The following is a 14,476-nucleotide window of genomic DNA, read 5'->3' as shown; positions in this document are numbered from 1 at the left end:
TAATTGCCTGAGCCACCCAGGTGCCCCTGTTTACAGATTTTTTATGTGAACCTGTGAAGGATTTTATTCAGAAGAGTTGTCAAGTCAGATTTGAATTTTAGAAAAATTATACTACTTTAGTAGAGAATGAGTTTGAGAGAAACGAGCAGAGATAGGAAGATCACTGAGGACCTGTAGTGACCCAGGCAAAGTACACAGAGACCTGAACTCAGTTCTCTGTGAGTTGGAGCCTGCTCAGCCATAGAGGTCTTATCTCAGAAATCACATCAGGCAGGCTTGTTCACATGTGGGAACAGGGCCAGGGAGACTGGGCTGTCAGGAGGCTCAGGCCCACTTCGTTCTGGATAGTCATTCCTGCTTTGGGGGAGACACCCACCATCGGGTGAGGAAGGGCCACAAACCCAGTTTTTGGAATGATCCTCCTGACTGCAAGGTTTTTCAGTAGATGTTCTTGGTTATCTTCTCTAAAAAAAAAGAAAGGAGGCCAGTTATCTCTTTTGTATTGTTTGAGTGGTGGCTTATGTGGGGCAGGAGGATGCTGAGAAGCTCTCCCCTGGTTCTGGTTTCTTTGAGAGCTCAGGAATGTGTTCTCTGGTAGGACAGCCAGCAGTGGGCCAGGGTGGCGGGGGGGGGGGGTGGGGGGTGGGGGGGTGGGGGGGGTGGGGGGTGGGCGGCTGAGGATGACCTCCTGCTGCGATGGAACCTGGAATCCGCGTTGTTTTTACCCCAGGCTGTGGTGTGCTTGGCTCCCCTGCATTTAGATCTTCCAGGCATTTATCACCATGCTCTTGGGGCTGCTGTGATCAGGACTGAGTGTTGGGAGCCAACACTCTGGGAGCCAGAGGGTATAATCCTAGAGGGTCCACCGGTTGATTGGACACCTCTCCTGGGCAGTATGCAATGTCCTTATCTGGGCAACTTCTTGGGTACCCACTCCAACACTTTTAGAAAATATTTCGCATCAGAAATCTGCTTTGAGTTGCTTGTAATTATTTTTTTGGCTATCTCAGCCCCTGACAAGTGCTGGCCAGGACACAGGAATGTTTGGGTCAGGTGCCAGGTCAGAGAATCTGGGACAACTTTTGAATAAGCGTGTGTTGATTTGATTTCTCTGGGGTTGTCATGCTTCTTGGCTCAGATCCCTTTAGAATGTAAAGACCTGTGGTATGTGAGACCCCAAAGCCAAGAAAGCAAATCTTCAAAACCTGTAAACAGCTTTCACTTGTCCCTAGACCAGATCTTGTGTTGCTCTACATGGGGGAACACCAGAAAAATCAGACTCATCGGTAGCTGGGAGGATAAGACTCGCAGGAAAAGAAGAGAATAGATAGCTGACAAATCAGTGACCAACACTACTGTTTTTCAAAGGACCTTACTGATTTTTCAGATAAGAAAATTAATTAGGAGCAGTCAGAGTATGGGAAAGTCAAAACTTTTAAGACCTGCAGCTACCACTTCTGTAATTCAATATATATTTTAATAACTGAGGAGCAGAGATGTAGGGGACCCTGGAGGCCAGAGAAGTGTATCTAACTTCTTTTCACGTTCATATGCTTTTGGTTGTTAGTTCGACTAACTAGTTCAATGTTGGCAATGAGGTGTTTGAAAGTCAGAAATGAACGTTGTAGTGGTGGCAGGTGAACACCAAACTCATGGTCAGGCACTTGCAATTTAGTCAGAAAGGTCATAAAAATGAAAGGGCAGGCAGTTAGGCAGTTAAGCAGATGGACGGAGAGTCCAAAGCCCTGCAGGAGACTTGGGAGGAGGCACCAGGAGTCAGAACAGCCAGAAGACCCCCTGCATTGGAAGCCTGAGCTACTGAGCTCCTGGCCTGCTTGGAGGGGACTAACCTTAGGGATTAGCCACCTTCTCTGGGAAGGAAGCTTCTTGTGAAACCAGAAGAAAAGAATACTGAGAAGAAGAAGAAGGTAGAAATGGGACATGATGGGCTGGCTGAGTGGAGAGAGGCCTGAAGAATTAATCATATCTAGTAGGTGATTATGTTTCATATGACTAAACAGAAGCATCTTCTTGTGCTCTTTTTGTTCCTCTTTACAGAGTGTATTAGGGACTCAGTATTCCTTCTATAGTGTTTTTTTTTTTTTTAAGATTTTATTTATTTATTCACAAGGGACACACAGAAAGAGGCAGAGACATAGGCAGAGGGAGAAGCAGGCTCCCTGTGAGGAGCCTGATATGGGACTCAATCTCAGGACCCCAGGATCATGACCTGAGCCAAAGGCTCTAGTGTCTTTTTTACTTTGTTTCTAAGTCTTAATAAGGAAGGGGTCTCTGGCCAGTGCTGAACACTAAAGAAATGAAGGCAAACCAGGAAGTGCTCTTTTACTCTGCTTGGGGAATGGCACAAGACCAGGTAGGCCTTCTGTGTTGGCCCTCTCTAGACAAGCAGAACTTAATGGAACTTGCCGCTGTCTTGGAGAGTAAGGGTTAGTAGTATATCTACAATAGATATCTCAATGTCTGTTATTCTCATTGTATGCCAGATTTTTTTGCAAGATTGGTAAAAAGTACTCTTTGACTTTGGGTTCTTTTACAAATCAGTCTGTGCTGTGTTCCTTGCTCTTGGGCTTGCTTTGCTGGGATGCCTTCCCTTCCTTCCACTTCTACTGTTCTGCCACTTGTTCAGACTATGGTATCTCCTGCTGCTCTGGTCTCTTGTGTCTTACCATATTCTATTTTGTATCTTTGTGATTCATATATTGAGCTCATTCTCATATTTTTTTTGTGGTCAAGGACTATGTTCATCTTTATTTGAATTTGTTCTTTCATGCAACTGAGTTCTCCTGGGTATTTGTTTGTTCATTCAGTGAATATTCATTGGAGCCCAGCTGTTGTACTAGGTACTTTGCTAGGTGCTAGGTGCTTGAATGAAGCTAGGATTCAGCCATGGGGGCAGCTATGGTTCCTGCCACTGTGGAGGTTACAGTTTGAAGAAAGATATTAAGCAAATTCTTACACAAATAATTATAACTGTGAAAAGTGTTATCAATAAAAAATATGGAGGGATGCCTAGGTGGCTCAGTAGTTAAGCATCTGCTTTTGGTTTATGTCCTTTATAGGGTTTGGCTAAGGGGCAGTTCAGGTTTCCTGTATAGGTCCTGTCTCCCCCTGATGACGTGTCCTTGGGCGGTCTGCTGGTGGCGGGAAAGTTCCGAGGGGAAGGTAACAAGATGGAGGGTCTGCTGCCATTGTGTTGGTGCCTCCCCACCCCCCTTGATCCCGCCAGCCCAATAGTGAATGGCAAGATTTCATTCTTTATGATGGCTAATATTCCATTGTGTCTGTATATACTGATATAATTATGGAATGTGAGGTCTGGAGCCAATGGCCAAGAAAGAATTCTTGAGACATCTTTGGTACAAAAAGGTGATTTTATTAAAGCATGGGGATAGGCCCTGTGGGCAGAAAGAGCTGCTGTACTGGGGTTGTGAGGGGCGACTGAATATATACTTGGGAGAGGGGGAGATAAAGATGTAAGGAAGTGTCCAAAAGCACTTTCATATGCTAAAGAAGACTCTCAAGATGCTAGAGGCCTGGCTATTGTCAAGTTAAGATAGTTTTTCCTTCTAATAAGGCATTAACATTAAGGTAGTTGGGAGTTTCCTGGAGGAATGTCGTACTCTGCCTGCCTCAAGTATTTGTCAGTGGGCTGCAGTTTATAAGGACGTTTTATGTTTTTACATCCCCTTCTACCTTTGTTTCCCTCATCACTGTGGAGGGGAGAGTGATGTTAGGGCTCCAGGAAATTGAGTATGGACTTCTGAAATGTAGGCTATTGATGAGAATGCTTTTTCCTTGTAAATCACTAAGACGTTTGCATACTGTTGGAGACTCTCTTCCTGCAGGAGTGTGATCTATGTCAGTTAACCATTTGTTTTCCCTTCTCTTGGTTTTAGGGCAACCAGGAGTGTCTGAGGAATGTCACACATATCCCGCCGTTGCACACGCAGCACATATCCCACCCTACAGGGTGTCAGCTTGCCTTCTGCTCTTTCATCGTATACCACATCTTCTTTATCCACTCACCAATTGGTGGACATTTGGGCTTTTTCCATAGTTTGGCTATTATTTATAATGCTGCTATAAACATTGGGGTGCGTGTACCCCTTCAAATCTGTATTTTTGCATCCTTTGGGTAAATAGGAATTCTAGGTTATTCTCAACTCTGGGTTGCACATTAGCATCACCAGGTATAAGAGAGTATATGAAACAGCTGGCCTGGTGCTTCATACTGGTGCTTACTGGTTAGAGTATAAAATGGTACAACTACTTTGGAAAACAGCTTGGCACTTAAAAAGTTATACATACCCCTGTCATATAATCTAGAAGTTCCACTCCTACTGGAACTCAGGATGAAAAACTCATTTTCATTCAAGAAAAATGAGAACATATGTCCACACGAAGATTAGTACACGAATGTTCATAGCACTTTATCTGTTTTTATAAATGTCAAGAAAAGGCAGAACTCATCAATGGTGATGCAAGTCAGAAGAGCAGTTACTACTGTGGGGTGAGTGAGATAGTGGTCATGGTAGTATTGATTAGAAAGTGATGAGAGAGGAAGTCTTCCTAGAGTGTTGGGTATGTTTTATTTCTTGATTTTGGTGGTACTTACTTAGATATACACATATGTAAAAGATAGTTGGTCTATATGTTTATTTATACACTTTGCTGTATGTTTATGTCTCAAAGCAAAACAAGAAAACAAAACCCCCATAAACCAAACCCATGCCTAGGTCCCATCCATAGAGATTGGTTTGGGATGGGGCTTGAGCATCAGCAACATAGGTGCTCTCTAAGTGGGTCTAATATGCAGCCCAAGTTGAGAACCAACATGCTGTATATGGAAAGGACAGAAAAAACTTGGGACATCAAAGAATGATTGCACAAAACTAAGGGAGTTGTTGGACATGAGACCAGAAAGGTGGCAGGTGACAAATCATTCTGGACCTTGCCGGCCACTTTAAGAAATTTGAACTTCGTCTTAAGAGTAATGAAAAGCTTTTGAAGGGTTTTAAGTAGGGAGATGACTTGGACAGATAATCAGCTGGTATGTACTAGTGCTGCCTATGGTTAGCATTCCTGCGGATTGCTTGTTAAGTATTCAGAATATCTCCCCTGTGAGGAGAAGATTTGGAATAGCTGAGGAGTCTTGAACTAGGACTGGTGTTAGTTTATTTTATTTTTTATTTTTTGAAGATTTTATTCATGAGAGACACACACACACACACACACAGAGAGAGAGAGAGAGAGAGAGAGAGAGAGAGAGAGGCAGAGACACAGGCAGAGGGAGAAGCAGGCTGACGTGGGACTCAATCCAGGGTCTCCAGGACCACACCCTGGACTGAAGGTGGCGCTAAACTGCTGAGCCACCTGGGGTGCCCCAAGACTGGTGCTAGTTTAGAAGTGGGGAGTGAGGGAGAGTGAGCTGTCAAGGTTTTTGACACAAGCAATTGGAGAAGTAGGAAGTTTGGGGGGGAACTAATGAGTTTAGATTTAGATATTATGCATTCATGTTCCTGTCAGACATCCTTGTGGAAATACTTAGTAGGTAGTTGGCTTCTGTGGGTTTCTGAGGATCACAAGTGAAACTTGAAGCAGAAACATCATTTTGCTTTTTGGGGGAACTTGGCAATAACCAGTAATTTCTTTAAATGGTAATCAAGGCTGTGAGGAGAGGTCAGATTCCTTTAGGAGAGAGAGTAGTATGAGAAGAAGAGAGCCTTGGACTGAAGGCAGATTCTTTAAACCTTCAACATTTAAAAGGAGGAGAAACTTGCTTTTCGCACATTCAGGAAAACAAAGATTTGTTCATTAATTTAACAGATCTATATTGAATACATACTGTGTGTCAGTCACTGACTGAGTCCCTGGGGATACTATAGGGAACAAAAAGTTCTTGCTCTCGTGAGCCTTACCTCCAGTGGAGGGGGATGGGCAATAAACAAATCAACAAATAGGTGTATCCTGGATGAGATGGTAGTAGGTGCTATGAAAACATGAAAAAATGGGATCCCTCGGTGGCGCAGCGGTTTGGCGCCTGCCTTTGGCCCAGGGCACGATCCTGGAGACCCGGGATCGAATCCCACGTCGGGCTCCCGGTGCATGGAGCCTGCTTCTCCCTCTGCCTGTGTCTCTGCCTCTCTCTCTCATTCTGTGTGACTATCATAAATAAATAAAAATTAAAAAAAAAAAAAAGAAAACATGAAAAAATATGATCTCTGCCCTCACATATCCTCAAATAACCATGGTTGTAGGAAGTAAGGCCAAAAGAGCGTCAAAGACAGGAATGCTGGTAGAACTCAGAGATACATCTCATTATGTTGCATATTGAAGCTCTATACATAGTCAAGGCTGCAAAATTTTTATTTTTCACTGAGGACTTTCTTTAATTATGTTTCATTTGAATTAAAAAAAATTGTTACTGAAAAAGCAAAAACAAGAACAAAACCCCCCAAGATTGTTACTGGAGTATTCAGATCACAGGTTAGAGTGAAGATAGAGGTATCTTGCATTATAATAAACATATATAATATTTTTGTAAAGTATGCTAGTAAGAATTGTAAAATCTTTTACTCACCACACACATCGTGGGCTATGATTTTTTCTTTTTAGAGCAGTTACAGGTTTACACCAAAATTCAAAGGGAGGTACAGAAATCTCCCACGTATTCTCTGCCTCCACACATGCATAGCCAACCCCATTACCAATGTTACTTACCAGAAGTACATTTTTTTTTTTTTTAACCAGAGGTACATTTTTTACATTTTACATGTAAGGATGAGCTTACATGGGTACATCATAATCATCCAACATTCATAGTTTCTCTTAGGGTTCATTCTTAATGTTGTATGGGTTATTTTTTTGATGTGTTCTCCATGAGGGAGACATGGAGAAGTCTTTTGTGTCAGTACTGCTTGGGTAGTTGAAAGCAGTGCCAGCTTTGCCCATAAGGAAAGCTCTTCAGAATTCCTGCCCCCTGCTGAAAAGAGCTGGGCCTCTTCTTAGATATGAGGACATGATGCTCTAACAGGGGCAAAAGCACCCCTCAGGAGGCTGGATTTTACTCACTACTTCTTCTGTGGCTAGGCCTACTATGTGCCATATTCTGAGGGGGACCTTTCTTGCCAAAACCAGTTCCCCTTCTCATTCTTTACATTTTTTTATGTAGAGGGTACTTTCTCTCTTCTCACCTCACCAAACCAGATTCCCTGCCCCAGTCTCATTCTAGGTTTTATGCTGTTTTATCTCTGGAATGCCATGGTCCTTGGTTGAATCTGAGTCTTCCCAGGGCTGGTGCTCTCAGTCTTAATAGTTTTTGAATCCTTTCTAAGGGTAAGGATAGATTCTGATCCCATCAATAGTTATTACAGAGCTTCCTGGTCTTGCCTGGGGGGTGGAAGGTGAAGCAGAGAAAGTATTCACAACAGATGATGGCAAAATTTACCAATTTCCAGATTCCCCTCAGGTGCCAGCCAAGTGGTAAGAACAATCTGCTATGTCTTTCTCTGTCCCTTATCTATACATTCTACCTTGACTGCTGTTTCTCTCACTTCTTTCCCTTCGGGCTTGTGTCTCACACCAGACAATCCATGTCAGACTTGACTGCAGTGGCTCTGTTTTGCATGCCTATGGGTACATGCTCTCAGGAGGATGAATTACTGTTTAGTGATGAGAAATTGGCTGGAAGAGAAGACGCATCAGGTGATGGTAGATACTGATAGGGGGAATTTGTTGTTTGTACTAAGGAATTCGCTTGTCTTTGGGGGAGTTATGGTTTATTATGAATCCATATATGTATGCATGCATTCATTCATTCAGCCAGCATTCACTGATTTCCTACTTGACAGGATGGATGTTAGTGATGGTGCCATACTAGGCCCTGGGGAAAAGAGTGAGTCAACCTAGTCCTTGCCCTTTTCTGGATGTGGCATGTGAACAACTCAGAGCATGAGAATTAATATAACAGAATTATGTATAAAGTGCTTTGGAGCATGGAACAGTAAATGCTTAGCTCTGCTTGGAGAAAAGAGAGGAGACTTGGACATGAGGGAAAGACTTTGTGGTTTTGCCTGCCAGTGATTAATAAAATGTGGTCTGCAGACCATTGAGGGGTCACCAAGATCTTTTCAGGGTCCAAACGGTCAAAGACATTTTATTTATTCTATTCTTTTTTAAAAAATATTTTATTTATTTATTTATGAGAGACACAGAGAGAGGGGCAGATTCATAGGCAGAGGGAGAGGTAGGCTCCTGAAAGAAGCCCAATGCGGGACTTGATCCCAGGACCTCAGGATCACGACCTGAGCCAAAAGCAGATGCTCAACCACTGAGCCACTCAGGTGCCCTGGTCAAAGACATTTTAATAACAATAACGCTAAGATATTATTTGCTATTCCCTCCCCTCACTGTTTCTATATTTGTAGTAAGGGCACAAAAGCGATTAGGTAAAACTGCTAGTATGTTAACAGGAGTTAAAACGAGGTCACGTAACTGTGCCAGTAGGCATTACAGTCCTCATCTCAGCTCAGTGCACTCTGTTTAAAACAAAAAAATTTTTTTTAATTTAGAATTAAAAATGTATTAATTCTATTAAATTGCATCCCACGAATACCCGTCTCTTTAGTATTCTATGTGATGAAACAGGAAGTGTGCCTAAAACACTTTTGCTGCAGGTAGAAGTTTGATGTTTATTTCAAGCAAGAGTGTGCCATCGAGTTGCAAGTTGAACTATCTCCTTTTTCAGGGACCACTATTTTTTTTAAAGACTTATTTATTTATTCATGAGAGACATAGAGAGAGAGAGAGGCAGAGACACAGGCAGAGGGAGAAGCAGGCCCCACTCAGGGAGCCCAACGTGGGACCCGATCCCATGACTCCAAGATCATGCCCTGGGCGAAGGGCAGGTGCTAAACCGCTGAGCCACCAGGGATCCCATGGGAACACTATTTTTATTTGAAAGAATAACTGACTGTAGTTATTCAGACTAAGTATTTGGCAGATATTTTCTTGAAAGTGAATGAGGTGAGTCTGCTACTGAGGGGAAAACCACTGGTAGTATTGTTGCCAGTGATAGAATTCTCACTTTTATTTAAAACTTAGAATGGAGAACTTGTATCTGCCACTAGGAGCTTGTCGGCTTCCCCGATATAAAGATTTTCTGATGGAGGCACCTCGGTGCTCAATTGATTAAGCACCCAACTCTTGTTCTCAGTTCAGGTCTTCATCTCAGGGTCATGAATTTGAGCCCTGTGTTGAGCTCCATGCTTGGCATGCAGCCTACTTTAAAAAAAGGGTGTCTGTGTGCCTGGGTGACTCAGTAGGTTGGGTGTTTGATTTGGTTTCCCCTCAGCTCATGATCTCAGGGTCATGAGATCGAGCTCCACATCAGGCTCCCTGATGACTTAGCACAAAGCCTGCTTGAGATTTTCTCCCTCTGCCCCTCCCCCTGCTCGAGCTCTCTTCCATTCTCTCTCAAATAAATAAATAATACAAGTTTTCTGATGAAATTAGTGATGATACTAATAGCTGTGATTATTTTGGTATTGTATAGATGAAATGGGTTAAATTCGGAAGCTTTGCCTAACTCACTGAATCGCTAGCTTTTGTGTGACCAGTGAGTGCATCATGTTACAAAATCACATCTGCATAAAGGATTATTAAAAGTGGCAAGACAGACTAATGGATTTTTTTTTAAAGGTTTTATTTATTTTTTCATAAGAGACACAGGAGAGATAGGCAGAGACATAGGCAGAGGGAGAAGCAGGCTCTCCAGAGGGAACCTGATACGGGACTTGATCAGGACCCTGGGATCATGACCTGAGCCAAAGGCAGACGCTCAACCACTGAGCCACTCAGGAGCCCCGAGACCAATAGATTTTGATGTAATAGAGTTCAAAAAGTTCATCCATATAGTTTCAAATTTCACATTGCAACTAATCTTTAATAAACCTACCACTTCTTGAGTTTTGATGTAATATTAGAGAAGAATATTTACAGTTATCTGAAAGGTTGTTAAAATACTCCTGTCTTGGGATGCCTGGGTGGCTCAGTGGTTGAGCATCTGCCTTTGGCTCGGGTCGTGATCCTGGAGCCCCGGGATTGAGTCCCACATCAGGCTCCCTGCATGGAACCTGCTTCTCCCTCTGCCTGTCTCTGCCTCTCCCTCTCTGTGTCTCTCATGAATAAATAAATAAAATCTTTTAAAAAAAATACTCCTGTATTTTCCAACTCCATATCTGTTTTGATCTTGGATCAAAACAATACATTGAATGTGGAAATAGATATATAAGACTACAGCCATCTTGCATTAAGCCAGATGTTAAACAGATTTTCAAAAATGTGAAACAAGCCTTCTCAGAAAACAATTATTATTCATTAAAAAAATCTTAGTTATATTAGTGTATAGGAGATTTATTGGTCTAAAATGAATTAATTGCTATTAGAATTCTAATATGGTAAATATCAGTTTAGGATTTTCAATTTTTAAGTGTATAACGGGGCCCTGAGACCAAACAATTTAAAAATGTGGTCCTGTACTATTCTTTTTCCTTAGAATTCTTTTTTTGCCTAGAGAAATCCTACACATAGTTGTTAGTTGGTATTTAATTATTCATTCAAAAAAAATTATTAATTGTCTATCAAGAACCTGGCTTTTGCTTGGTGCTGGGAACATGGTCCCAAACCCTTCTGGAAATCATAGTCTGATGAAAGGCAGAGAACTGCAACACAGTGTGATAAATGTTATCAGTGATAGACACATAAATGTTGTGGGAATATAGGCTCTTGTCATAATCACTTGGCAGCTCATCTAGAACATCTACTGATTGATTTGATTGGGATGTTAATCCTATATTTGATTCTTCATAGTCTGATGGGGAGAGTGGCTGGTTAACAGAGGATGAGAACTGTTCATTTGCTGCTCTAGGAAGAAAGAAGGAAACTACAAATGTATTGGTTGTCACCTTTATGCATGCCCTATGCTAGGTGTTTGAACAAATGTGGTCTTAATTTTTGCAAAACCCCTGTAAGCAGATATAATTTTCCTCATTTTGCAAATGAGATATTGGAAGTTCAGAGAAGTTAAACAACTTGTCCAATATCATATAGTAGTAATTGATGGAGCTGGGATTTTGACACATGCGTTCTGACTCCCAAGTCTAGGGCTCTGTGTTGATAAATGGTTGGATCTTCTAAGGTACTTCCAGATGGGTCTGAGAAACCTTGCCAGATTGGAATGTCTAAGAGAAGTTAGAAAGTTCTCAGGAAGGAGAGAGAGAGAGCGTAGGAAATGCTTGGTAGAAGGAGTCATTTGTGAATTTTGGCTAACGTGGTTTTTTGGGACAGGATTCTATGACCTTATGGGACATCAAGATTTTATACTCCTTTATACTCAATCCCTTTAATCCTTCTCTATGTCAGATGGTGCCAGCAGCAAAGGTCACCTGTGTGTCTGATCAGGTTACAGACCAGAGCCTAGTGTTTGAAGGCCAAACTTCTTGAACCTGCTATAGGCTTTCGGGAAAGAGACTAGCTGACCTTAGGCCAGTGGTGCCCAGCCTGGAGACCCCTCATCCCTAGAGTTCAATACACTATATGAGCATTTAAAAAATGCCTATTAGAAGTTGTGCTTTGGGGCACCTGGCTGGCCTCAGTTGGAAGAGCATTAGATTCTTGATCTTGGAGTTGTGAACTGGAGCCCCTTGTGGGTATAGAGATTACTTAAATAAATAAAACTTAAAAAAAAGAAAGAAGCTGTGCTTTACTTATGATAAACCTGTGTGTGAATACAGGCTAATGAAAAGATTGGATTTCTTTGCTTTGGGTCAAAAATCTGTCAACCTAATGTAGTTCAGGTGTGCTACCTATGGTTTTCTGAAACAGGGGTCATTATGGCCCAGGGATTAAGTTCAGCTCACCACCTGTTTTTGTGAATAAAGGTTTGTTGGAACACAGCTAGGCTTGTTCACACTTAAGTTTTGTCTTTGGCTGCTTTTGTGCTCTATGATAGAGTTAAGTAGTTGTAACAGGGGATATATGGCTTATAAATCCTAAATTGTTTACTGTCTGGCCTTTCACAGAAAAAGTTCACTGACCCTTAGGGTAATCCTATCATGGTACTTAGCACACAGTGTTTTAATCACCTCTCTCCCCACATTTATAACTAAACTCCTTGACAGCAGGGATGAGATCTGACTCATCTCTTTATGTCCAATGCTGATTATAGAGCTTGACATATAAAGAACACTCAATAAATGTTTTTTTTTTTTTTTAAGATTTTATTTATTTATTCAAGAATGACAGAGGCAGAGACAGGAGAAACAGGCTCCATGCAAGGAGCCTGATATGGGGCTCAATCCTGGGACTGCGGGATCATGCCCTGAGCCGAAGGCAGACACCCAACCACTGAGCCACCCAGGCATCTCCCAGGAAATGTTGTTTAAATGGACACATCATGTACTGATCAAAAATCTCCGATAGACAGTTAAAATTTTTTTCTTATTCCAATAGGCCATTATATGTGCCTTTGATTAACATAAAAACAGGAGTAAGGGAAGGAAAAGTATGATGTTGGTTATGCTAATCCCAGTGCTGTGTGCCTCCATCTATGAACCAGTCATTACTGACTGCATTTTTTTTTTTTGATAGTTCATGGATAGGAGTCCATGAATGAAACAATCATGGCCAGAGCTCTGGGTGAGGAAGTTGAGAAACAATGCCTTAATCTTTGGCTACATTCTAGTCTTTCCCTCACTAACCACCACTGCTTCCCCCCACCCTCTACTCTCCACCCCAACTTGGCAGGATACATATAGAAGAATGTATGGTTATAGGGAGATACTTCTTTGGCAGGTATACTATTTACCTTACTTTTTGTCTTCTATAAAGCGATTTCTTCAGTGTGCTTCTTACCATCTGTGACTTCCAGGAGATGAAACCAACTTAAAGCGATTTGGTCACCTTGGCATAAAGGCAGTGAGATGAGGTGCTGGCCTGGGAGTCAGTAGACCTGGGCTCTTGCTGTGGCTCTTCAGCTTTCTTTGACTTTGAGCCCATCAGTTAACATCTGTGAGTTACATCTGGGACATTTTACACACTCAACATTTATATTCCTCCCTCTTTTTGAAAAGGATTTGAGCAACTAGCAAGGGATGGAGAGGTAACTTGTCCTGTCCTGTCACTGTCTGACTAGCAGACAGGTTAATGATTAAAAAGATTGGAGTGTTTTAGGTCTTCGAACAGTGCCTTCTAGGAGGCTTCACAGAGGCAGTCTTTTTACCCTGTCCTTGCTTTCTCTTCTGTGACAGCTTCTTCCTTGGGAGTGATCTGAGGTGTTTTTGCTGGAGGGAAGTTATCAAGATCAGGGGCAAAGGGAAAGAGCAATTTTAAAATCTAAGAATTGGGAGACGTACTAAGAACTTTACTTAACAATGTCTCTTTCAGATAGTGAGCTCAAGGCCTGGAGAAGGGAAGTGACCTCCCTATAGTCACGTGGTAGAGCTAAGATGAGGTGCCGGGCTCTTTCTGCTGTGTGCCTAGTGTTTGCCAGGGTTCTAAGGGAGGATTAGGTGGCCTCGCTCTTGTGCTGCATATAGTGCTAAATGACTGTGTTGGTGGTGGAGGAAGCTGCCCTGCATACCTTCCAAGCTGTTGCACCTGATGTGCTCAGGACCACAGGTGTCTGTAGATACTGCTGACTATAACTGTCCGTGGGCAGGCACAATATGTGAAGGATTTCTGCACTTAGCACTGTGCTATTACCAGTGATGACAAAGTGAATGAAAAGGAAAACTGCATATTATCTTGGCATTGCAATGAGTGGGCTGTGTTCCTATTTCTAGAAAGACTGTATTTATGTACGTTTGTTTGTTGACTGACTAAAAATGATATTTCATTTGAATATGTATTTCTTCGCTTACTAGTAAGGCTAAACTTTCTTTCTTCCCTGTGTCCGTTGGCTGTTTGTATTTTCTCTCATTTACATTTTTATTCTTGTGAGTTACCTAATCACATTCTTTGTCTAGATCCCAGTCTGTTCCTAGTCTTCTGCTTGATGTCCCTGCCAGGAAACTATTAGGATAATAAAGCATTGTCCCTAAACAGGGGAGTTCAGCACATCCCTGGGGAGAGAGGTGAAGACTGGATGAAACATGTTTCTCCCTATACAAATCGCCAATTACGTGATGACATGAGGATTTAGTTGCTGAAAGCTAAGGACACTGAGACAGGTGGGTGGTAGGGGCCGGTGGTGGCCCACAGTAATGTCTCTTGCTTTTCCTATACAGAGTTTTGCCGGATTGACAAGCCCCTGTGCCACAGTGAGGATGAGAAGCTCAGCTTTGATGCAGTCCGCAGTATTCACAAGCTGATGGATGATGATGCCAATGGTGATGTGGATGTGGAAGAAAGTGATGAGGTGAGCTCTCTCACCCTGCTGTGGCTCTCTTCTCTTCCT

General features: G+C 42.3%; 1 protein-coding gene across 3 annotated transcripts in view; it reads left to right on the top strand.

Moving 5' to 3' along the window:
- STIM1 (stromal interaction molecule 1) overlaps positions 1-14,476 on the top strand; it is a 195,296-nt gene that overhangs the window by 92,649 nt on the left and 88,171 nt on the right. For all 3 annotated transcript variants that reach the window (XM_055320499.1, XM_055320496.1, XM_055320497.1), the window contains exon 2: positions 14,307-14,437. In XM_055320499.1, the coding sequence (XP_055176474.1) occupies positions 14,307-14,437 (131 nt within the window). The remainder of the gene's footprint in view (positions 1-14,306; positions 14,438-14,476) is intronic.

Source organism: Nyctereutes procyonoides, unplaced genomic scaffold (assembly GCF_905146905.1).
Source record: "Nyctereutes procyonoides isolate TBG_1078 unplaced genomic scaffold, NYPRO_anot_genome, whole genome shotgun sequence".
In the NCBI taxonomy this organism is placed as follows: domain Eukaryota; kingdom Metazoa; phylum Chordata; class Mammalia; order Carnivora; family Canidae; genus Nyctereutes; species Nyctereutes procyonoides.
This window is presented reverse-complemented; position numbering and strand designations above follow the sequence as displayed.